This window comes from Aureobasidium pullulans (assembly GCF_000721785.1).
Source record: "Aureobasidium pullulans EXF-150 unplaced genomic scaffold scaffold_12, whole genome shotgun sequence".
NCBI lineage: Eukaryota > Fungi > Ascomycota > Dothideomycetes > Dothideales > Saccotheciaceae > Aureobasidium > Aureobasidium pullulans.
The window spans coordinates 712774-736947 of NW_021941032.1; the positions used below are offsets into that span (position 1 = coordinate 712774).

At 52.6% G+C, this 24174-nt stretch overlaps 9 protein-coding genes across 9 annotated transcripts; 2 read left to right on the forward strand and 7 right to left on the reverse strand.

Annotated features, from left to right (window-relative positions):
• Positions 1–676: 676 nt before the first annotated feature.
• Positions 677–1146, reverse strand: M438DRAFT_346858 (uncharacterized protein). Its single transcript, XM_029905777.1, has one exon. The coding sequence runs from the start codon at positions 1030–1032 to the stop codon at positions 766–768; it is 267 nt and encodes an 88-aa protein (XP_029759428.1). The 5' UTR covers positions 1033–1146; the 3' UTR covers positions 677–765.
• Positions 1147–1890: 744 nt separating this feature from the next.
• On the forward strand, positions 1891–4331 carry M438DRAFT_44501 (uncharacterized protein). The gene is made up of 2 exons (XM_029910110.1): positions 1891–2250; positions 2309–4331. The coding sequence occupies exons 1-2, from the start codon at positions 2208–2210 to the stop codon at positions 4186–4188; spliced, it is 1923 nt and encodes a 640-aa protein (XP_029759429.1). The 5' UTR covers positions 1891–2207; the 3' UTR covers positions 4189–4331.
• Positions 4332–5486: 1155 nt separating this feature from the next.
• Positions 5487–8537, reverse strand: M438DRAFT_346860 (uncharacterized protein). The gene is made up of 6 exons (XM_029905778.1): positions 8299–8537; positions 8202–8243; positions 8099–8151; positions 6897–8036; positions 6158–6843; positions 5487–5941 (listed from the first exon to the last, which is right to left on the reverse strand). Exons 1-6 carry the CDS (start codon positions 8378–8380, stop codon positions 5872–5874), a joined length of 2073 nt encoding a protein of 690 aa, XP_029759430.1. The 5' UTR covers positions 8381–8537; the 3' UTR covers positions 5487–5871.
• Positions 8538–8815: 278 nt separating this feature from the next.
• M438DRAFT_299680 (uncharacterized protein) lies at positions 8816–9268 on the forward strand (the record flags this gene model as incomplete). The annotated part of the gene is made up of 3 exons (XM_029902037.1): positions 8816–8957; positions 9026–9140; positions 9199–9268. 3 exons carry the CDS (start codon positions 8816–8818, stop codon positions 9230–9232), a joined length of 291 nt encoding a protein of 96 aa, XP_029759431.1. The 3' UTR covers positions 9233–9268.
• Positions 9269–9584: 316 nt separating this feature from the next.
• Positions 9585–11042, reverse strand: M438DRAFT_321650 (phosphoglycerate kinase; the record flags this gene model as incomplete). The annotated part of the gene is made up of 4 exons (XM_029902926.1): positions 11018–11042; positions 10891–10961; positions 10414–10834; positions 9585–10351 (listed from the first exon to the last, which is right to left on the reverse strand). Exons 2-4 carry the CDS (start codon positions 10954–10956, stop codon positions 9585–9587), a joined length of 1254 nt encoding a protein of 417 aa, XP_029759432.1. The 5' UTR covers positions 10957–10961; positions 11018–11042.
• Positions 11043–11074: 32 nt separating this feature from the next.
• M438DRAFT_346863 (uncharacterized protein) lies at positions 11075–12556 on the reverse strand. Its single transcript, XM_029905779.1, has 6 exons — positions 12436–12556; positions 12276–12366; positions 12197–12222; positions 11946–12145; positions 11569–11890; positions 11075–11518 (listed from the first exon to the last, which is right to left on the reverse strand). Exons 1-6 carry the CDS (start codon positions 12505–12507, stop codon positions 11447–11449), a joined length of 783 nt encoding a protein of 260 aa, XP_029759433.1. The 5' UTR covers positions 12508–12556; the 3' UTR covers positions 11075–11446.
• Positions 12557–13382: 826 nt separating this feature from the next.
• Positions 13383–18095, reverse strand: M438DRAFT_276049 (SNF2 family DNA-dependent chromodomain-containing ATPase; the record flags this gene model as incomplete). Its single annotated transcript, XM_029900828.1, has 7 exons — positions 13383–13497; positions 13549–17123; positions 17173–17210; positions 17268–17579; positions 17637–17736; positions 17791–17817; positions 17868–18095. The coding sequence occupies 7 exons, from the start codon at positions 18093–18095 to the stop codon at positions 13383–13385; spliced, it is 4395 nt and encodes a 1464-aa protein (XP_029759434.1).
• A 2203-nt stretch (positions 18096–20298) lies between these two features.
• Positions 20299–20478, reverse strand: M438DRAFT_276205 (uncharacterized protein; the record flags this gene model as incomplete). The annotated part of the gene is made up of 1 exon (XM_029900837.1): positions 20299–20478. One exon carries the CDS (start codon positions 20476–20478, stop codon positions 20299–20301), a length of 180 nt encoding a protein of 59 aa, XP_029759435.1.
• Positions 20479–21769: 1291 nt separating this feature from the next.
• Positions 21770–24106, reverse strand: M438DRAFT_336577 (uncharacterized protein; the record flags this gene model as incomplete). Its single annotated transcript, XM_029903900.1, has 2 exons — positions 21770–23917; positions 23975–24106. The coding sequence occupies 2 exons, from the start codon at positions 24104–24106 to the stop codon at positions 21770–21772; spliced, it is 2280 nt and encodes a 759-aa protein (XP_029759436.1).
• Between the last annotated feature and the right edge of the window lie 68 nt (positions 24107–24174).

Sequence of the window (24174 nt, forward strand, 5' to 3'; positions counted from 1 at the left end):
CCGATATGAGCAAGCTCCGGGTTTAATGCCATGCCGTCGGATATCTTCTCGGCTTCGGAGCAGAAAGCTTCCGTTCATGTCACAACAGCGGTGTGAGTCGTTGAGTTCGACGAAAGAATGCCGACAAGAACTCTGCCCTTCGCCTTTGTTGTTTGGCTAGGGTAAGAAGTGAATTGTATCCAATCATGAATATTCGATAAAGGATGCTTACAGGGTACCGAAGCATTTTGCGGGGCCGGGTGGCTGATGGAGGCTCATGTGGAAACTTACCAGATAATGCAAGGAGAAGATCAGATATTAGTGACCGTCAGCTCTCGGTTAAGCTGATGGCTTGGAGATGAGTAAGGTATCCATCGACACCAGTACACGTACGTGTAAGGCACAGTTGTTGCCAACCAGCTTTCTGCTCTGAACAAAGTTTCTTTTTGACCGAGGAAGTTGCAACGATTGATTTTGGTTTTCCGTGCCTCGAAAGGTCGGCCGAGAACAAGATGTTGAACTGGCAGTTCGCTCACCAGAAAACGTGAGTCGGCGTAGGACACAGCAGTACGCGTCATGCACGCGATCTTCGCGCGTTAGGTGCAGAAATTTGGGGTTCATGACCAGCTCGGAGCTCAGGTGCATGGCTGCATGAGCGTTGGCCAAGCCTGATTTGGCAATATCAGGCTTGGTCAGCTAATCTTGGTCTGATGGATGAATTGAAATGCAACATGGAGACTTGAACAAACCGATGTCCAGACCTGAGGACGGCCATAAGTAGATGGCCTATGGAAGCAGGTAAGGTCTACGAAAACTGCTGGTACCCTCGTGAAGACAGTGGAGGAACACATGGCACTGCGCAACCTGGCGTGTGTCGAGCCACGCAGAGAGCGCAGCGGATACGTGCAGCAGATCCTTGTGGAGGCGTCTGACGCTTGTTGAATGGGAATGAAGAGGAAAAGAACATCGAAGAGCATTGAGAACGGAGGCTTGAACGGGCAATGCTAATAGAGTGCGGAAGATCTTGAGCTGATGGAAAAACGCGACGGACATTGAGGAGACTCCAAGTTGCGACTAGGGCCATTGAAGGATCGGAGTTGGCAATGTGAAAAGACTTACGAGGCTGGTGCATACGCGCCATTGACGGCGTTTCTCTTTAGACCATACGACGGCTTGCGAAGACAGAAGGCATGTCAACGACGGAGAAGATTCCGGAGCAGATAGATGATGGAGATAGTGTTTAAATGTCATCAAGAGTGCGCGTGACGGAAAGAAGTACTCGACAGCAATTGCAGCATCGAAACCGCGGACCGCTTTCTCGGGAAGAATGAATCGCTTGGGTGTACTCTGGCTGAAAGTTCGTGCAGACAGAGAAGGAGCACATGACGTGTGGCAAGCGCGGCGGCGAGGTCTGGTTGGCTCGGGCATGGCCGCAGGCAGCGAGATCGACATTAGACACGGTTTTGTCGCTTCATGACGGGCGCATCTGGTCCTTAAGACTCTGATTGATCTCTTTTCAGTCACTCTGAGAGGTTGCTTCCTGGTCGAGTTTCTGTGCTACCCGTGTCCGCGTCGGCCGCAGTGTTTCGCCCGACCATCTGTTGCTGTATCTGTCGCTTCTAAGTTAAGCTCGCTTACCCAAATACGCTGCCTCGGTCGCCATCCCTTGCTTGACGTCTCGACTCTCGAGCTGACATACATTCCAAGGCGATTCGGAGAAAGTGAGTTTAACGCTGTTTCATTGGTTGGAGTCGCGAGTGGCGACAGTTGGGCGTGCTGTTTATTGCGTTTCTGTTTCGCGTTGCTTCCTGTGCTTTGCACGTCCAAGTCTTTGCGTTCTTTGCTTGGTGCTGACTCTTGCAGCCGACAAAGCTCGAGCCAGAATCTTCAGTCGCATGCCCATTTGACTCCTCGACCTGGCCCTCATCGCATCACCCTCGTCCGCTAGCACCCGCCAGCGACGCAGACACAAAGACGCGCTGCCTCCTTGCATTGCGCCCATCCAACCATCGTCAGATCTTGGTCCGCTTCCCGACACGCAGGATCCGGCAAGCAAGCTTATCTGGAATCCCTGGGTTCAAGCGACTCCGCCGACCTGTTTCGCGCGCGCAATGAGTCTGTGACTCTGCACGAAAAAGTAACACGGGCTTGTTTGCATTCACCGCTCCCTGCGCCAGGCCGCAAACACTTCCACCACCTAGACCCTCAAGGGGTTATGCTACCGTACCATGGACGGCCATGGCACAATCAACCCTGCTGCGCTCAACTCAAGTACGTCGCCGCGTCCGCTCGTGCCCGCCGAGACACTCCCACTGACCACGTCGCATAGCCCTCGACAACTCGGCATATAACAATCGAGGCGTGAAGCGCAGCCGCTCCCCGGCCGAACCCGTCGACACCGGTACGTCGGCGTCCAACGTCCACACCCACTTTGCGCGTCCAAATGCTGACGTGTTAGACGACTTTAAACCACGAAAGCGCGGTCGCCCTCCCAAGCAGAAGACTGCCGACAGCCCCCAAATGGCATCCCATCCGGTCCACCTGTCGTCGCCGCTTGCTGTACAGACTCCCCAAATCAAGCAAGGTGGAAACCAATCCTCACCATCGCAGGCTTCACCCCAACGACAGACACCAGCGTCGGGCCAAAAGACGACCGTTGTCAAGGCCCTGCCCACTGTTAGAGACCATACTACAGACCAACTCGGCGCCGAAGGTGATGAATATATCCCACGCGAAATCGACGAAGCCGGCGAGAAGAAGGTATCAGGCAATGGCTATCCGCTCGAAGGTCGCGAGTACCGCATCAGGACATTCACCGTGCCCAACAGAGGCGAAAAACTATTCATGCTGGCCACAGAATGCGCGCGCGCATTGGGCTACCGTGATTCATATCTGCTTTTTAACAAGAATCGATCACTCTTCAAGATCATCGCAAACCAACCGGAAAAGGACAATCTTATTCACCAGGAGATCCTTCCTTACTCATACCGTTCCAGACAAATAGCAATTGTCACGGCGCGATCCATGTTCCGTCAGTTCGGCAGTCGCGTCATCAACAATGGAAGACGAGTTCGCGATGATTACTGGGAATCAAAGGCAAGAAGCCAAGGCTTCACCGAAGAAGATGCAGCTGGAGAAAAGCGTCCTGGTGCCGCCAAGCAGAGGGAAGCCGCAGCCGCCGAAGCCAGCACTAACACGACTGCCCTCACTGCCATGCCCCATACCGATATCATTTATACGAACGGACCTGGACTCGAAGGCCATCCACAGGTTCCGCCGGGCATCCACCCCGTTACGCTGGCTCCTCTCAGCATGATTAACATGCCATCTGATGACCCCAGAGTTGCCGATTTCCGTGGCATCGCTCGTCCGAGACAAGAACTTACAGGACCTGCTTATCAAGACCGGACTCAGCCCAGCAACCCTCAAGAAGTCTTCAACCAAGCAAACCAGGCCGCCGAGTTCAACAAGGCTTTGACCCAACAGCGCGTCGTGCGTAGTCAATACTACGAGGACTATTGGAAGCGTCCCCATGAACCTCCGACCCCTCCGCCGCAGCCTCACATGCCTGATGCCTCAGACCTCGGCACCGTCGCCCCTCACAACCTGCAGTCACCTCAAAGTCGTCTGCCTTCTATCTCGCAGCCTTCCATGATGGGTCACCAGCAAGCTGCCGCTCACATGATGCCTGCTCAGTTCCATCAGCCCAATCAACAAAATCCTATGCAGTCACCCGTCAGATCCATGCACCAGCAGCTTCCCTCATCGCAGATGCACCAGACTTCCCCAGCCATGGCTATGGCTTCTATGCGCCAGCAGACGCCCTCTTACGGTTACCAGCAGGGTCAAATGTGGCCGCCCTCGCAGCCCCAGCCCTCTCCTCTGTCTCAGGCCCACAGTATGGCTCAATTCCAGCAACCCCCGCAACAGTCACCCATGCATCCTCCATCTCAGATGGCCGCTATGGGTGGATATTCTTCCATGAACCACCCGATGGGTGCCGCCGGAGCCTTTGCCAGTATGAACCGTAACATGTATCAAGCCAGCCCAAGCCCTCAGCACTTTGCCATGCAGCAGCAACAACAGCAACAACAGCAGCAGCAGCAGGCGACTCCTGTGCCTCAGCAGCAGAACATGCATGGTTGGGCGCCTCCATCCACCGGCTCGGCCACCGGCATGACACCTCAGGACTGGCAACGCTACCAGTAGAACTTGGAATGCGACCGAAACAAACGGCTTTGAAGCTGTGTGACAGCTTCCTCACGAAGGATTAGGCTCAAGCATACATCTGGCAAGGACAAATGTCCTCTAAGAGCCAAGCTACTCCAGCGACGGATCACAACCCCCGAAACGATAGAGGATCAGCATATCAATCATCACTCATGGACGGACACTGTCGGCGCTTGTTTCGGTGGAGTCGATATATTTGCTCTCTCATATCTTTGTTTTTCCATTTCTTTTGCCGTTTATCTCATTGCTCGTGGATTCCCCCTCAATGCATCACTGCATTTGCCCTGCACCTATTACCCAACCCCATTGTTTGCTCACTCACCTCACGATATTCCCCATAACCCTAAACAACCCCCTTTGCCCCAGGCGTTCTTCTCGGATTTGTTGTTTTTCTGCACTCCGCTTTATACCTTTCTATTCCTGCTTTTTATTTCCTTTCCTGTCCTCTCATGATATGGGTCCCCATTATACCAAGACACCTCACCACGAAGAAGAAGAAGAATGCGTTTGGTTAAAACTGGCTGCTGGTTGCTTTGTCTGGATGTTAGTCGGTGGAGAACATTGGGTCTGACTACTACTACTACTACTGGCGGCTTTTGATGAAACCTGGAACAATACCCCCTTTTTGTTTGATTCTTTTTTTATTTTAACTACCTCTGTACTGTTGCGTACTTCTTTTCACACCTTTTGACCTTCTCTGTTTTACTTTTCAACTACCTAAATTGCTCGTAACACTTTTTTTCTTTTCAAAAACACAACGCTTTGCAGCTTTGCATCATGTGATGGATGAGCTACAGGGGCCATGCTTGCAGCAGTGATTAACTCGTTATCTTCCGACGGCGCTCTTCTACGAGGCAGACAGATCAACACTCAAGCCGTAGCGAACCAAGTGTATCAGGGAACGGAAACAACACACCTTGAACCACAGCAAAGAAGGGGATCGTCTAAGAGGAAAAGCAACAACCCCAGCCAACAAGCCCACAAACGGGCGGAAAAGCAGCGATTTGGACACAAAATAGAAAAGACAAGGACGCTGCGCAAGCAGAAAACGGCAGTTGCAACTCTGTGCCGAATGCTTGACCCAACAGAGTGGGGAAAAAAGGGGGTACGACCAAGTAATTGGAAGATTGATGATCATAACGTCAATCGACAAACCCGGTTTGAAGGGACAGGAAGTGTGGTGACTGAGGGAAGGTACCAATGGGAGGTGGTAGTTGGTAGGCAGATGCAGGCATGAGTTCGATACCTGGGTTTCGTGGGGGGAGCAAGGGTGGGGGGAGCAAGGAGGGATGGATGGCTTAGACAATGGTTGGTAGGATGATGCAAACTCTTTCACCGCTATCATGGGCGCGGACGACTACGGTTGAGTGTAGGAAACATGAAACACCAAATACCAAATATCACGGTAGGAGATACAAGAGAAGTGAATGCATAAAGAGGAGACAAGGTATACCACCGCTCCACCGCTAGATCTAATTCACAAAGCACCACTCACTCGCTCAGACAGTCCACACTAAATCTCCACCTTACACTCCAAGATCCGCACCCAAATCCTTTTAAACCCCAGATCCTCTTGAAATATGCAAGAAATGCAAAAAAAAAATGCCGTTTCAAGTTTTTTCCCCATGCATGCGTGCGGCTCGATGCAGAGACAAAACATGTTCAAGCAGTGACGCTAGTGATGCCGCATTTCTTCAACGTCTCCCTTGCTGTGGTGACTTTGAGACCGACTCTGCGTGGTACGAAAGATGGATTAGCAATATGATCGACCGAAGATTTTTCTTGGAGAATGGTGGGTAGGGATGGGAGCGGAAAAGACCGAAACCAGGTTCTTGGGAAAGGCCGTTTCGAAACCCTCAAGTGCAAGGGAGAGGGTGTGTAGCGAACCCAAGGATTAGGTAAGGGTAGGGGGAAGGAGTAAAGGAGTGGAGGGGGGCCACAAACTCACCTGGCATCCAAATCATAGGCCTCCCATTTCGCAGCCTTCTCCACCCATCTCGAGCAGATTTCCAACTGCTGTTTGTTGCCTCTCTCACCACCAGCATCTATCCATTCAATGACAGACATCTCGTAATGCGCCACTGGTAGCGACCAATTGTCTTTGTTTCCGCCTTTGAACTCACTCCATTCGTGGTTCAACACTTGTGTTTCCAGGATTTGTCGAGCGGTTGCTGTGTCCCCGAGCCATCTGGTGACTGTAGCGCGAAGAAGCGATAACGTAGCCAACTCATCGACAGCATTATCATGACAGCCGTTTTGCTCGCTCCAAGCCAAGCGCTCGAGACTGTGCACGAGATGTTCCTTTCTCATCCTCTTGAACCCAGCCCAGAAGTAGATGATCTCCTCTACTGGCGCAACACCCACGGCGTCCACGAAAGCGATACCACGCGTCTTTGAGCGTTCTTCCCACTTGTTGATTTTGCGGGTTACAAAGGCGTCGAAGGGCAGTTGGCGGGCCATGAAGCGTTTCTTGCCCGCGTGGACGGGGACTTTGCGTAGGAGTTCTGTGGCGCGATCGGCGTAGCGTTTTGCTCTACCTGCATCGACGGATTTGGCTTCGCGGTAGAGTTCGACGTAGCATGCGCCGGCAATGTAGTAGTATAGGCCATGGGACCAGTTGTTAAGTTCCACGCACTGGTTCATATGTCAGCTGGTCACCGTTGGTCGTGTTCTGGTAGAAAACTTACTGTCAAGAAGGAAGTAGCACATTCTTCGTATCTGTGCAGATACATGCAGTTCAGACTCTTCTCGAACCACTGTAGAGCTTCGACTTGTTTGAGTGGAGACTTTTCGTCGGTACCGCACATCTTGACAGCATCTTCTAGCTGCTTGTCGGCAGCCATCATTCTCGCTTCTTCGAGCCTCCATAGACGGGACTCGGGATAGCGCTTGCGCATCTGGAACAGCAAGGTGGTCAAACGCTCCTTGGGATAAGCATCGGAAGTAGTGATGTCGCAGAAGCCAACAGTGACGTTGTAGTAACCGAGTGCAATCAGACCTGCCATGGCTCCATTGACGTTGGAATACTGTGTTGCCCGCCACAGCATCTGGATACCGAGCTCGCGGTCACCCTTGAAACCGATGATATACAATAGCTTCGAAAAGGCTGGTGGGATCAAGGATAGCATCAATTGTAAAAGGCCAAAGCAGAGGTTGGAACCAGAATGAATGAAGAGGTCGACAGGGTGGTTGCTGAATTCACTAAAGTCGTCCTCTTCTATGACTGGTGCTGCAGGAACCTGGGTGGATGACGATGCAGGTCTAATCGATAGGTTTCCCAGCTTTGACTCTAGTTCCTTCGACTCCAGGTGGCCTTGATATGTTGTCGGGGTGGCAGCAGCGGCAATGCTCTCATCGGCATCCACGAAATCGTCATCATCATCTTCGTCCTGAGCGACAAGGGTTTGACCTGACACTGAGGGTGCGTTTGATGTAGAGGCAACGGATGGAGCCGAGTTGACTGTAGACTTTGTACTCGTGCTGCCCACAGAAGTCGAGCTTCTTCCCTTCAGATATCTCTTTTCAGCATCCGCAATCTCTTGCAGAGCGACGTAGGCCTTCCTCAGCTTATAGAAGCCTTTGATACTCTCGGAAAGACTTTCGTTCAAAACGGCGACGACGGCGCTCATAAGTTGAGACTCGGCAAGACAGAGGGCGTATTCGCTTCCAGGAGGGTAGATCTTGGAGTGATAGGCATCCTTATCGGCACGGCGTTGGTGGTCGTAGGCGGCAGATTCGGCTTGCCCTAGGCGTTCAGAAGCCTCTCGCATTATGTCCTGTTCGAAGCCGAGAGTCGCTCGCAAGAAGGCTACGACACCTTGGCCCAACTACTTCAGGCATGCAGTAAGTCGTCTGCCCGACTGAGCTATAGTAGGATGAATAGACACACCTTGTGGAAAGGCGAGTTGCCCTTACTCAACTCCGCTTCTGCCGTCTCGACATCTAAACATGGATAAGCTTATGTTCACGTATAAGATATCGTGGTACAGTACCGTCGTTGAGTATATGTGACACTGCAGCCATGGCATTTTCAACTGGCCATATTGATCAGCACACGTGCCATGGTATATGCAGTCAAAGTTTACATACGTGCCTGAGGCTCTTCAAGAGCACTCAGCGAATGCGTCGAGCTCGTCGCACTGTGCTTTGCAGCTCCGAGCCATTTCTTCATCTTGCCGTGTATCTAGTCGTGAATGGATCTGGCAAGAAATATCAAGATATATCAGAACATCTGCAGAGAAGCAAGAGGGAGAGTTATCCTAATCAATCGACTGCTCATCAAGGCCGCCTGTTACATGTGGAGCATTACGGACATGCACTGCCATGGCGCACAACAGTGAGATCATCGTTTCGTATATAGCTCGTATGGCTTCCTTTTTGCGGAGGACCGACGGGAGCTCGGTGGTTGGCTGCACCGCTGTTTGCTCGGTTTGCTTCAATGATGGCAACAGTCCGACTGAGAGCAACGAGCTGCACCCGAAGCAGCAACCATCGACCATCACACATCGCCGCTTGTCAACATCAACCCTAACTCCATATTCCGATCGCATACAAATCACCTCCAACCTCTCGTAAACCTCAACACACACACACAAACAACGCAATCATGTCCGGCGCAGCACAAGGAGACGCCAACACCACAAAGGCCGTAGTTTCAGACCGCAAGGACGACTCGCAACCACTGGCTCCCCAGAAGCAGGCCGCTCAGCTCGAAGAGGATGACGAGTTTGAAGACTTCCCCGTAGAAGGTGCGTCTTCTTAGCACTCTCGCGCCGTTGAACCAAAGAGGACATGGGACTAATCGTTTCTTGAACAGACTGGCCCGCAGAGGAGGAGCTCGGCTCTTCTGGCGCCGGCGCAGGCACTACACATCTCTGGGAGGAGAGCTGGGATGACGATGACACAAGCGACGAGTTCTCGGTTCAGCTTCAGTATGTGAACGCCCGAAATCACGCCCAATCTCAACCACTGTTCTGACCACATGACCAGGAACGAGCTCAAGAAGATGGAGAAGCGCGGTTGAGCCCATCTTTTTTTACACCATCAAAGCAATTAGCCCACATTTCACCCACACCACAAAAGACAGTGGCTCGAATCGAAGGCTCGACGCGGAAACGGCATGGCACGGCGTCTCGGAGTACTGAATACACCATCATCAAGAAAGGAAGGAGGAAGCGTATACAAGCAATGGAATCATGCCCATTTCCCTAAACAGCCCGTCACGAACATGGAGCGAACATGGATATTTTGAAACGTAACATTATGCATTTCGGACATTTCTCAAAGACTCGCTCTGTTTGCCTTGCCCGTGGTATAAATCAGATCCCGGATATCTCCCATTTGCGACTTGAAAACAAATATTCGTCTTTTGACTTTTACTTACTCGAGAGAGCAGTAACACCGGGGAGCTCCTTACCCTCGAGGAGCTCCAGCGAAGCACCACCACCGGTCGAGACGTGGCTGAGCTTGTCCTCAACACCGTACTTGGCGGCAACAGTGGCAGTGTCACCACCACCGATGATGACGACCTTGCCGTTCTGAGCAGCGGCAACGGCGTTGTCAAGGGTGGCCTTGGTGCCGTGGGCGAACTTCTCAAACTCGAAGACACCGGCGGGGCCGTTCCACAGAATGGTCTTGGCCTCGTCAATGGCCTCCTTGAAGAGCTTGATCGACTCCTCACCACAGTCGAGACCCTGCCAGCCGTCGGGGATACCCTCCTTGTCGGTGGCCTTGCCAGTGTTGGCGTCCTTGTCGAACTTGTCGGCGGTGATGAAGTCAACGGGGAGGACAATCTTGACGTTGTTCTTCTTGGCCTTCTCGACAAGGTCCTTGACGGTCTTGCTGCCAGCCTCGTCGAAGAGCGAGTTACCGATCTTCATGTTCTCAAGAGTCTTCTTGAAGGTAAAGGCCATACCACCGCAAACGATGAGGCTGTCGACCTTGCCGAGGAGGTTGTCAATGAGCTGGATCTTGTCCGAGACCTTGGCACCACCGAGGATGGCAAGGAAGGGGCGCTGGGGCTTCTCAAGAGCCTGAGCGAAGTAGTCGAGCTCCTTCTTGACGAGGAAACCGGAAGCCTTCTGGGGGAGGTCGACACCGACCATGGAGCTGTGGGCGCGGTGAGCGGTACCGAAAGCGTCGTCTGGGAGTGTTTGTTAGCATATAGGACGCACGTAATAGTTGTATTGATTGGTTTCGACTCACTGATGTAGACATCACCAAGAGCGGTGAGGCCCTTGCGGAACTCCTCAACCTTGGCCTTGTCAGCCTTGACCTTCTTGCCCTCGGCATCCTTGCTGCTGCCCTCCTCCTCGGCGTGGAAACGCAGGTTCTCGAGGAGAATGATGCCACCGTCGGAGGTGCCGTTGACGGTCTTCTCGACCTCGGGGCCGACACAGTCGTTGGTGAAGGTGACCTTCTTGCCGACGAGCTTCTCGAGCTCAGCGACAACGGGCTTCAGGGAGTACTTGGCGTTGACCTTGCCGTCGGGACGGCCCAAGTGGGACATGAGGATAACAGCCTTGGCGCCATTGTCGACGGCGTACTTGATGGTGGGAATGGCACCGGCAATGCGCTGGTTGTTGGTGATGTTCTTGTCGGCGTCGAGAGGGACGTTGAAGTCAACCTGGGCTATGTTAGAACTCGACTAGAATTGAAGCTTCATGCCCAAGAGAAACATACGCGGATCAAGACACGCTTGCCCTTGAGGTCGACATCGGAGATGGAAAGCTTGTTGGAGAGCGACATTGTGACTGAAAGAGATTTGTTAGAGAATTGAACCTAAGAAGTGGTAGCGAGAGGAGCGTACAGAGTTATATACAACAGTGGAGGATGGAGTGTTGTGGTGTGAGGGGCTTGAATCTTTCCCCAACAGCTTTCGGCCGCCCGACGAGGGGCAGCTTCTCAAAACTCTGCGTCATGCCCGATGTGCTTCCGAAAAGCCCTGGCGTGTTCCGCCATCTTTCCACCATACAACCAACTTGATACAACTCATGATAGGTCCGTTAGATGTTCAGGCACTGGATAAATCACCTGCTGCACTTCATGTGGCATGACACCCTCTCATTCCCTTCTCGCATGTCTTCTCAATTGCTGTGTCATTCAAAACGCCTTGCACTGATCGACTACTATCAGATCGGCCCGTAAAGTTCCATGCCAGAACGCCAAATCCATCCCGTTTATCAATGCTTGTAGATAATCAACACATTCTTCCAGCCCGTTGCTCATGTATGGCTTTCTAAGCCTCCTCTGCGGAGTTGGTCAAGGAAAGGTACGCGGTCCATGCAATACCAATAGTAGAGACAAATGGCTGTGTAATCATTAGCTATCACTCTGTCGTTCGATTTTGTTTGCACTTACAATCTGGAATTGACGAGGCATCAATCTGAAGTTGATCAACTGGACAGCAGGCCAGACCAAGTAGTTGGCCTTCAACGATGGAATGTAGATGTCCTGGAACTTCTTCTGGATCTGCTTGCGACCACCTCCTTCGGCCACTGTCATGAAAGTGAAGAAGGCTCCGAGACCGACGGGTGCGAAGATCAATTGATCAAACGCAGTTCTCTTAGCTGCTGCTACGGTGCCAGAAGTCTTGGTAAGAGGGAAAATGCGGCTGAGGAAGCCGAACCACTTGTGCTGGATGGGGGCCATGATAAAACCGTATGCCATGAATCTTGTCAATCTGTCGAGCTTGTCAACACTCGCGAACTATTGTATCTGCTCTTGGTTCTTTGTACCTCTCAAAGTCAAATGGTGGAGGCAGCACCTTGGAGTCTGGGATAAGCTCCTCCTCGGGCCAGTGGATTCTGCGATCAACCTCGTGGATCTCAATAGCGATTTGATCGGAGTTGGGGTCGGGACCGCCAGGTTTGCGAACAGCGCGTTCTCTGACTGCTGTGAGAGATTGAGCGACAGTGTCGGCTACACCACCAAGAATCTTAATGACGCGTTAGAGAGTATACGTGGTTCCGGTCTTCAATGGGCTTACGGCGTTGGTGACCATGGTCGTGAGCACTGGTATTGAGGTCAGCGTGCAGTCGCCTGCTAACGAAATGGGTCAACCATACCTGGTCTCGCAGCATAGTAGCTGTTAAACTTGGATACCAGGAAAGAAACCATGATTAACTCGGCGATGAATACTAAGGTGTGTAGGAGAGGCTGTCGCGCGAGCAAACGGGTCAGCTACTAGGTCATCTACGAGTGTGGTGGAGGGCGAGCGAGACTCACATAGCGTCCGTAAATATATCTCGAGTTCAAATTCCACAGGACCTGCCTGCGAATACTTTTGAAGGAAGGCATAACTTATTCGTCCAAAGGAAAAAGTAGAATGACGCCCGCACTCTCCCTGAGACCCAGTGAAAGTGACGTCGATTGGAAGCCCTCGATCGGGATCAAGGTCAGCTGCAGTGGGGCACACGCGACTGGGCTCTTCTTATCGTCGCCGCCGAAGACGTTCAGTGGTTCGTGAGATATCGAGCAATTCCACTGACAAAGCTCCTTAGGATGATAGAAAGCAGGAAGATGTTGTATATAACCAACGACTGGGTGTGTTGAAGGAGGGGTCTAGGTCTTCCGGCTATCGTCAGTCACCATCGATCAGCGCGTTGCATCCCGCGCCTCTTGGGTCGCCGGCCGTGGCATCCGAGAGGATGGATTGCCGCGAAACTTCAAGCCATCCACTCTTGAGCTGATATCGTTGCACAGTCGCCTCGTCTCAAAGTGTTTTACGAGTATTTCAGACAGCATATTTCAGTGACACACACGCGCGCTTAGCGAGACTCATCAATCTCTTCATTATTGTAATATGTTTTGGAGCTAGAGTAGTACTATCATATAGCATCTGATTCTCAGAACTCTGTGTGGCACGCTTTGAGCGAGCGGTAATGCACAAGAAAGACAATAGCGATTGTAGCAACATAACGCCTGCTGGCCGACCCATGCTGAGATTTTGTCCCTTCGACCCATTGTCGAATTTTAACGCCTGTCGCAAAAAGAACAGCTTCAATAATCCAATGCTCCACCGTGGACACTCACAGTATCCCTCAATGCACAAATGTGTCGTGATCTCGAAATCATGCTTCTTGACTTTTCTTCATCCACAGAATTCGTTTCATCCTTTTGATCTTCGTAGTCACGTACGTTGATCGATCATAGCTTGAGGCCAGGCACAACTCTTAAGTGGGCTTGGCCGAGGCTGCGATCTTCTCGTACAGCGTTCGCAGCTTCTGGCCTGACGTGCGTTTGTCTTTGTTCTTAGCCTGCGGCCACCACGTCTCGGCAAGGTAATCCCTGTCAGTTGTTAGCGACGGTCGTCGATACAATCGATGGATCAGAACTTACCATAGTTTATCCTCAACCGTCTTTCCCTTCTCAGCTGCCTTCTGCTTGAAAAATTTGCCTGCTGTCTGCAGTGATTCCTTCAAGCTATTTGCACGTTCCTTATCATCAGGAATGTGGCTCTTGGTAGCCTTCCTGATGCGTCCCAAACAATCACGAATAGGTTCCACAATCCGTCTCATGTGATCTTCCCCTGCGGGTCGGTCGCCGTTGGGAGCAGCGAGAGGAGAGCCAGCGTGACGCGGCAGCTTTCGTGGTTCCGAATCACGGTGGTGTCTGTTTCTATCAACACGCTCAGCTCCACCGGGTGATGCTCTGTGTCCGACGTTGTTAGATGATTGGCGACGATCAGAGGAGCCACGGTGGTCGTTGTGAAGACGCGAGCGGTAAGAGTCCTCGCGGTTCATCTTACGAGCCGCACCAGGAGCTGGGCTTGCGGATACACTCGTAGGGCGACGACCGCTTGAACCGAGAGCCTTCTTGTTGTTACGGTGGTGGTTTTCGAGTGCTCTCTTGGCCGCGAGGTTGGTGCCATTGCTTGTCTTGTCCTTCAAGACACTGAGAAGGTAATTTGCGCGTCTCACTAGATGAACAGCACCAGGAGATTTGGCGTTCTTCTCGTCGGCTTTGGTTCGCTCTTCCTTGGTACCCACACGGTGTTCCTCAAGGTAGAACTTGTCGGTCATACCAAGGTCGGGGTCGTCACGAATGGCTACCCAGGCGCCGTATCCATGTTTTGCGATGCCAATGCACAGCATACCATCTTCACGAGCTCCCCAAGGGCACGTGTAGTGAGCAGGCTTGGAAGCCTCTGGAATGCGGAAAGTACGCCAGTTGTCTCCAAGTGACTTTTCGACATCCCGAAGCATGCGCATTTCGAGAGGACGCTCGGTCAAAGTCTCGGCGTTCAGGCGCTTGACACCCTTGTAATCGAACAGTACGGCCTTCTTGTCTTTCTTGGTGATGGGCTTGTTAGTCTCGCGCTCAAGAGCCAAGACGCGGTCCTGCTCGTCCTGGAGGAGCTTCTTGCTGATGCCTACAACGTCGTCAAGAGTAGCCTTGAGAAGGTCGATGTTACGACCAACTAGTCTGGCTTCTTTGACGACCTCGTTCTGACGCTCATCGATCGAACCATACTTCTCGTATGCGCGAATCAAGTTGCGAATATCCTTCTCACTCATGGGCCGCTGGGGATCGGCGCCAACGTTGGATTCGTTGTCAGACTCGATATCGGCAGCTGCTTGGGCAGCCAAGTCTCGAGCTCTCTTCTTAGCGGCACGCTGTTCTCGGTCGTTTTCATCCTTGGACTTGCGCTTCGCGCCTCTCGGTTGATTCTCTTCAATGACAGACTCGAGATATTGTGCTTCGTCCTTGGCTTTCTCTTCGGCCTTGATGGCCTCGAGGTGCTCCTTTGGGATGATTTCGTCCCATTCGAGATCAAGCTTGACATCGGTGTACTCGAAACTCTTCAAGAAGTCTGCGCCTCCGCTTGCTGTAATGCCAGCACCTGCCTGTTCGGTCTGATGGATCTCAGCATTTTCGAGAACAGCATCAATATCGAGTTCTTCAAGCTTCCTCTGGTTACCAGATTGCTCGAACATCTTCTGTCCGCGGCGCTTGAGGATACGAGAAAGGTCATCATGTGCGACTGGTTCGGCAGTGGAAACGCCAGCAGAATCAAGCTTGCTTCTGAGTGCCTTGGCCTCCTTCTCTGTCATGGCTTGGTGAATGGTGATGTGCTCTAGGATGAGCTTGTTACGAGCACGTTCCAAGACCTCTTCTTCGACTGTGTCTTTTGACACGAAGCGGTAGATTGTGACAGGGTTCTTCTGACCGATGCGGTGAGCACGCGCCATGGCCTGAAGATCTGCTTGAGGGTTCCAATCAGAATCGAAGAGGATGACAGTGTCTGCAGTCATAAGGTTGATACCGAGACCACCTGCACGAGTGGAAAGAATAAAACAGAAGTCTTTGCTGTCAGGAGCGTTGAAATGATCAATGGCCTGACGTCTGGGACCAGCTGCAATTGTACCATCGAGACGCTGATACTGGTGCCCACGAAGGTGCAGGTAATCGCCTACGATGTCAAGCATCTTGACCATTTGACTGAAGATGAGGACGCGATGACCATCGGCCTTGAGTCTGGTCAATAGACGATCAAGAAGCATCATCTTTCCACTGCTCGTTACAAGAGCCTTAAGTTGGTCTTCCCTGCCGGTTTTGCCCTCCAAGATGCGATCCTCTGCATTGGGGAACATGAAGGGATGATTGCTGGCTTTCTTGAGTTCCATCATGATGTTTAGCAATGACTGCTTTTGACCCTTGGTGCCAGAGTTCAAAGCTGCATAGTTGCGGGTGAGAATGTTCTTGTAGTACTCCAATTGAACGTCTGACAGCTCGACTCGGATGATCTTCTCGGTCTTGCCTGGTAGATCACTCGTGACATTTTCTTTGACACGTCGAATCATGTACGGTGAGATTGCCTTCATCAGTTCGTCGAGGGCTTGTCTGGTAGCTTCAGAGTCGTCGATCGGAATGTCATCGTTAATGTTGATCAGGCCTGGCATGAGGAAGTCCATGAGAGCAGATAGCTCTTTCAGCTCGTTTTGCAGAGGTGTACCCGTGATCAGTAGTCGACTGGGTGCGCCAAAGTCCATCAGCTTGACGTAGAGTTGTGAATCTCGGTTCTTCAGCCGATGTGCCTCATCAACAGCCATAAATTGCCACTTCATTTGGGAAAGGAAGGCCGAGTCGAGGAGAATGTATTCGTAAGTCGTGAGCATGACATTGAACTTCGTCTTCTTCGGGTTACCGTCCACAAGAAGTTCGTGTTCGCGAAGAATCTTGCGTGAAGCCTCATTACCGTTGTAAACAATGTAGTTGATGTCCGGCGTCCAGTTGTTAAAAGTGTCGGCCCAAGCAGGCATGGTTGATAGCGGTACGACAACCAAGAAAGGTCCTTCTTGACGACGATCGTGAATCAGCCAACTCATGAACGACACGGACTGGACGGTCTTTCCCAGGCCCATCTCGTCTGCAAGGATGACATTGTTTCCCTTGCACCAGTTGTGGGCGAGGAAGTTGATACCTGCCAACTGGAAATCTCTCAGCTGACCAAACTTGACGTAGTCAGGTTGTGTGCGGAAAGGCTTGTATGGCGAGCGAGTGGATAAGTTTGACTCGCGCTTGTCGGAGGTGGGCAGTCGAGACGAGCGGTCGAGGTAGCGATCGATCTCGTTCTGTGCTAGCTCGCTAACAAGAGACTCTGGTTCCCATGTGCAGAAATCGTATGCAAGCGACTTCCATTTCACGTAGTACTCCCGGCCATCGTTGCCAATTTGTTCTCCAATGACTCTTTCGACCTTCATGTAGTCGTCCAGAGCATCGAGGTATGTTTCGCGATCGAGCGTGTACTTCTCGCGCTCTTCAGGGGCAACATCAGGGTCTTGAGCCAAAAATTGCTCGGCCTCGACGGTCTTGCGGTAGTAGTTCTCTAGACGACGGAATCCGCGAACTGAAGTAAGCTCGGTCCAGGGCTCCCATGTAGCATGGTAGTGTGCTTTGCCTTGCCATTTGATCTGGAGTGGTGTTAGTATGAGTACGTGCCAATCAAGGTAAGATACTAACAAAGAATTCGTAGTCGGTCTTCTCTGGGTATTCGGTGTCTGTAGATGAGAATCGTCAGCACAAACTTGAGAAAGATAGTATACAGCAGGCCTCACCTTTGCCGTCGGCAATTCTGTGGTTGAGAACCACGTCGATGCCAGGAGAGTCATCTTCCGCGGCGGCCCAGTAATTGGGTGTCAGGTTCTCGGTGTCCTCCTCACTGAAGTCGTCGCCATCTTCCTCGTTGTAAGTTGTGACTTTGCCAGCTTGTCGGGTAGAGAAGCGAAGGTCTCCTGCAAGCCCTGACGCGGAACGGGATGAGGCTCCTTGCAACCTGCGGCGGTGCCTTTTCGCGAACTCACGACCACGTGCGCCACCATAAGTGTCGCTGTCTGTCCCAGATTCTGAATCGGTCTGACGAGCGGAGACTAGAAGAACATGTATGTCAGTGACCACGAAAAAACGAGGGGTCGGAGCTGTGATACCATTGCGAGAGGTGGCCGGCCGTAAACGCTTACGGGCCCGGCCGGGGTTGACGTCTGAACCAGAGTCGTTGTCGTCTTGCTCTTCGTCGCTGCTTTCGATCTACAGTTGCAAGTTAGTATAATCCGCGCTATCGCAACGCATAGTGAGACACACGATTCGGCGAGTAGGACGGGCGCGACCCTGGTGACAGTCAGCAGAAGCAAGATGAATAGGACGAGAAGTCGACTCACGCTTCGGCGAAGGCCATACAGCTCTGGATTCTCTTGCATGTATTGTTCGTCATCTACATCTGGCTCGGCCTTGCGCTTGCGGGGCAGCGACGAGGCTTCTGAGGATACGCTACTATGGCGGGAGTCGACGCTGGCTCTTGAGGGAGGGGATGGCGCGTCGTAATCGGCATCATCAGAACCATCGGCGTCCTCGTCTTCATCTGACCTCGGACTTGCGGCATCTTGCATGACATGGTCGATGGACTCGGGGACAGTCTGGTCGGGAATATCATTGACATCTGAAAGTTCGCTCTCGCTGTGGGAAGGTTTGGTGTCCAGAGTCGCGTAAGTCGGCTCATCAGTGGGCGACAGGTGGCCGTTCTCAAAAGACATGGTGGAAGGAGGTAGATGGGTAGGTAGCAGAGATGTCTGGCCGGCTGTAAGGGTGAGCAGTCAGCAAGATTGCTTAAGACACGGTAGTCGGACGGAGGTGTGGATTTGGGAAGATGAGCGCCTTGGTTAGGCGACCGGATTCCCCCCAAAGACGGAGCGGTAGGTCTCGTGGAAGTCGTAGAAAGTGGATCGAGATGGAATATGGATGAATTAGATCGAGGGCAGACGCGAGTGTCGAATGGTCGGTTGACGCGATGTGGCTCTGACGGAGGGCAGAAGAGGAGTCGGAGACGTGCAACGGCAGCTGGAGAAGGTGGGAAGGGTACTCCGAAGGCGATTTGAGCGATACAGGCGACGACAGAGGTCGATATAGACTGGTATAGGCGATCGGATCCAGAGATGAAGGAAATGCCAAGACCGACGTGGCCGAGGCAGAGTGCAGAGAAAAGGACGGAAACGAGAGAGCGAGCTTACCGGCCATGTGAGACCATGTCCAGACGAGTGGGAATAGTGCTCGGTCGGTTGGGGGTGCTGGGTGGTGGATGGGATTGCGACTTCTTGCTTGAGACTGAACGACGCTCTGACAGACGGACGAGAGAGAGCGCGAGTAGCGACTGCCCGCAGCCCGCTATTTCGTGCCAAGACTCCGCACCAATCAGGCGCGTGGTAATAAGCCACACCATTGTTCTTCGCTTTCCACCAGAGCGCCGCTGTCTTTGTGCCCAACTCTCCGTTTGCCCTTCTCGTTTGGCTCTCCAAAGTCTTGCAAGCCGCTGTCAGCTCTTGCGACACTACACAATAGCCCATCATGTCGGACAAGTTGACTCGGTATGTCGCTGCCACCGCCGCGCGCGCGAGCGAGAAAATTCTGGCCTTTCATTTCTAACTTGACCTATGCAGTATTGCTATTGTCAACAGCGACAAGGTACGTTTGCTGCTTTGACTGCGAAGAGATCAACTTACTGACAAGCATTACAGTGCAAGCCCAAGGTAAATCCGATCCATCCTACGCAACCTGGTACGAGTAGAAAAACACAATCTGACTAGCTCCGAAGAAATGTCGCCAGGAGTGCAAGAAGTCCTGTCCTGTCGTCCGTACCGGCAAGCTCTGTATTGAAGTCACCAACGAGTCCAAAATTGCCTTCATTTCAGAACGTCTCTGTATCGGTTGCGGTATCTGCCCTAAGAAATGCCCCTTCGATGCCATCAACATTATCAACTTGCCCACCAACCTCGAGTCGCAAGTTACTCACCGCTACTCGGCCAACAGCTTCAAGCTCCACAGACTTCCCATGCCCAGACCCGGTCAGGTCCTCGGTCTTGTTGGTGGTAACGGTACCGGAAAGAGTACTGCCCTGAAGATTCTGAGCGGAAAGCTGAAGCCTAACCTCGGCCGCTACGACAACCCTCCTGATTGGGAGGAGATTCTCAAGTACTTCCGTGGTTCTGAGCTGCAAAACTACTTCACAAAGGTCCTCGAGGACAACCTCAAGGCTGTCGTCAAGCCTCAATACGTCGACCAGATCCCCAGAGCCGTCAAGGGCGAGAACAGAACCGTTGGCTTCCTCGTCAAGCAACGCGCCGAGGTTGACGAAGCAAGAGTCGAGGAGATCATCAAGACGCTCGAGCTTGACGCCATTCTCGACCGTGACATTGATCTCCTTTCCGGTGGTGAGCTGCAACGTTTCGCCATTGCCATCGTCTGTGTGCAAAAGGCCGACGTCTACATGTTCGACGAGCCTTCATCCTTCTTGGATGTCAAGCAGCGTCTGGCCGCCGGTCGTCTGATCCGCAGTCTGCTCGGCCCTACCTCGTACGTCATTGTCGTCGAGCACGATTTGTCCATTCTCGACTACCTGTCCGACTTCATCTGTTTGCTTTACGGTAAGCCTGCCGTCTACGGTGTCGTCACCCTGCCTTCCTCGGTCCGTGAGGGTATCAACATTTTCCTCGACGGTCATATTCCCAGCGAGAACTTGCGTTTCAGAGAGGAATCTTTGCAGTTCCGTATCGGTGAAGCTGGAGAGGAGTTCCTCGTCGACCAATCTCGCCAATATGGCTACCCTGCCATGAACAAGACACAACCCGCCTCCGGTTTCAAGCTGAAGATTGAGCCCGGTGAGTTCACCGACTCCGAGATCCTCGTCATGATGGGAGAGAACGGTACCGGAAAGACCACTTTCTGTAGAATGCTCGCTGGTGCCGAGAAGCCTGATGGCACTAAGAGTGTTCCTCCCATGAACATCAGTATGAAGCCCCAGAAGATCACTCCCAAATTCAAGGGTACCGTCCGTCAGCTCTTTTTCAAGAAGATCAAGGCCGCCTTCTTGAACCCTCAGTTCCAGACCGATGTCTACAAGCCCCTGAAGATGGATGACTTCATCGACCAGGAAGTCCAGAACTTGTCCGGTGGTGAACTGCAGCGTGTCGCTATCGTCTTGGCTCTTGGTATCCCTGCCGACATCTACCTTATCGACGAGCCTAGTGCCTACCTCGATTCCGAGCAGCGTATCATTGCTGCCCGTGTCATCAAGCGTTTCATCATGCACTCGAAGAAGACCGCCTTCATCGTCGAGCACGATTTCATCATGGCCACCTACCTTGCCGACCGTGTCATTGTCTTCGATGGTATTCCGTCCGTTGACGCTCGTGCCAACAAGCCCGAGTCTCTTCTGACCGGTTGCAACAAGTTCTTGAAGAACTTGGACGTTACCTTCAGACGTGATCCCAACTCATACCGTCCTCGTATCAACAAGCTGGACTCCCAGCTCGACCAGGAACAGAAGAATGGAGGAAACTACGTAAGTGACTCGCTGTACAACTCAAAAATTATACAAATACTGACAATCGACACAGTTCTTCATGGAAGAAGAGTCTTGAAGGGAGTTTTTCTGAACTCACGATATTGGGCCCCTTGGCGCCCGGCGAAAGGTTCCTCACGCGCCGCTCTGCTCCGACGCAACCGCTCCTATCGCCGCCGCAAGCAATGCTCGCGATCCGGTGCGGACGAGAAGATAGAACACACAGGAGTGGGTGATCAGACCGAGGACGAGGACTGCCTGTTGAGCAAGTGATTGGCAATCTGGTTTGATCACACACTTTGGTCGGAGCTGAACAACATCTTGGGACAAGCGTCTCCAAAGCTGCAATGTAACTGTAGCTCGGACAAAACAAGGTGCGGCACAAAGGGAACCATGGAGCGCCATTGCATGAACATTTTGATGAACCAAGCTACGGTACAAAGAGGAGTAGAGAGTATACAAGGAATCACAAAAGTTTGATAATTTTCACTTTGAATTTTCGTTTCAATTGCTTTTATTCTTGGTACATGAAAGAACTATTGTTAGGACAGAAGTTGTGTTGCACAAGACGCACCTGTGGCATGGCGGTAGATGTAGAGAAGGTAGGTAACAAGTTGGGCCCGTGGAATCTGCCTTGAAAACTAGTAGGTCATCCTTTGAGAAAGAAGAACGTACCGCATGCAATGCCTTGGTTTCCAATTTGCGCTCGTTCTGGATCAGTTCGATCGTCTAGACTTCTTCAATCTCGCCCTCTTCACTGCCAGACTGCAGCGCAGGCTCGTCATTTTCTGCAGTCGAGGGAGCGGGAGTAACATTGCGGGAAGAGGTATGCTCACCGACACGAGGGCGCTTGGCCTGCCTCTTTGCATCGCTGTCCCCATTTCCAGCTGCAGATCTCTTGTTGCTGTTGTTGCCACCAGAGGTGCTCTCAGGCTTGGGGCTGTCTCCCCCATCACCGTAGTCAAGTTCGCTGGCCTTGGTGCGCGGGTCGGCACGACTAATGTACGATCTCTCACGTTCGGCCTCGCGTTCTCGTCTCTCGCGGTCGTAGATGGATAGACTGACTTGTCTTTCTCTTCTTGGGTCGCCCACATCTCTTTCGTAACGGTCGTCGCGGACTCTCGGACGCTCACGGGGTGGTGGCGAAAGCCCGCTAATGCTCGAGTGGCGGTACTGGCGCTCACGTTCGGAGGCAGCGCGGCGGCGGTCGGCTTCGTATGCGTCAACCTCACGGGAAGGTGGTGAACGGCTACGGCGGCGCTCTCGGTCTCGGCGTCTATCACGGTCTCTTTCGCGTTCTCTGTCATGGCGGCGCAGGCGTTCCCGTTCAGCAGCATCTTCCTTGAGCCTGTTCATGAATTTGTCATAGGCGAGTTGGCGGTCCTCATCGCTCGTCACGGCCTTATACTCTTCGCTGCGCTCAACACGCGGACGCACCTGCTCCCATGTATCGCCAATGAGTACTGGTGGTTCCAGATGCTTGATTCGAGAACGCAAGGCATCAACAGCCTTACGCTGCTGACGTTTGGCGTCACGTTCAATGTCCTCCTCCCTGTCGAGGGCGTTTCTGTGCAGTCTCTTGTATACCTCTTCCAGAAGGTGCGGGTTCATGGATGAAATGCGGCGGTCGTGTCTGATGGCGTGCAAGAATTCTTCGAGGGTGGTCGAGGGAACGAAACGGAAGTGCTCTTCCTTGAGGGTGGCCTCGACTGCAGGGCGGATGTCGTGGACTTCCTTGTCAAAGTCGTCCAGGAAGTCGAAGAAGATGTCCTGAGGAGTGGAACCGTCAGCGATACGGTCTTTGTGACCTAGATTGTCCATCAACTTGATGTAGCGCGGCTCGTTCTCGATCAAAGGGTAGACCTCTTTCCACATGGTGCCGGGCTTGATGGTTTCGGCTTCTCTTAGCTCGGCGAGGAGAGCAGCAAAGCCTTCTCTGGCCTTCCTCTGTTCGCGAGCCTTGAGCTGAGCAGTGCGTTGCTTCTCGTTGTGGGCATCGTTCCAAAGTCTGCGCATGTAGCGATCGAAGATTTGTAAAGGCTCGGAGGGTGATAGGATCTTGTACTTGGGGTCTTCCTGAAAGTCGGGGTGGGAGTGGAGGCGTTCGCGGGTTTCCATCCATTGCGATTTGGCATTGAGATCAAGGACTTGCAAGAGGTCAGCGACGCCTGTCATGGCAGCATCGTAGTCGCGCTGGCGCTTGTCCTCAGCAGCCTTTCTGAGATCAATAAGATAATCGTCAAATAGGCGGCGCTTCTCGTCTTCGTTGTCAGTAGCACGGAAGATGGCTTCGTTCTCAAGCATAGGGCGGGCAGTCTTCCAGCGTGTGTAATGCTTGATCTCAGGATGTGTCTGCAGCATTGAGCGGAAGTCGGAACGGAGCTTCTTGATGCGTTCCTTCTCGCGCTCCTGGTCTTCGCGCACGACATCGTCGAGGTATTTTTCGAAGGCGGCTTTTCTCTCGCTAGGTTCCTTGATGGCACGGTATTGAGGATCCTGAATAGTGGCACGCATTGCGCGCTCCCAGGACCAACCTAGTTGAACGCCAGATTTTCTCAGCAGCTTGGTAAAGGCTGCCTCGGCCTCTTCACGGGAAGCATATTCGGGACCAGTGGCGGCGACGGCGATGGGTCCTCTGTAATTGCTCTCCTCGCGACGGTCGTGGAAGGGTCTGCTCTCTCGAGGGCCTCTCTGTTCGCGTGCAGGAGGGTGGGCCTGGAAGCTAGATGACACGAATTGCGGAGCTTCCTGAACAGGAGCGGCAGCAGGGGTTTCCCAGCCCGGGGGTGGTGTCCATGATGTCTTTGTCTTGTCGTCCTTGCGGAAGAAGTAGACTCTACCTCCATCAGCCGTGGTCTGAGCCCATCCGGTAGCTTTCTGTGAAAAAGACAGTCAGTTTCTGGTGTACCTGGAGCCAAGAGCAAATCTACTCACTTGCGCCGGTGTCAAAAGATCATCGGGCACGGTATATGTGTTGATGTTGGCGGATCGATTGTAGTAATATGGCTTGTTTGTCTTCTTGTCGAGCAGGATCTGCCATGCTGGATGGCTTTGTAGGGCGCTCATTGTGCCCGCTAACAATTGGATGGAGCGAGTTGTCTTTGTTCTTTCTTTCTCTCACAGCGCGCGACTGG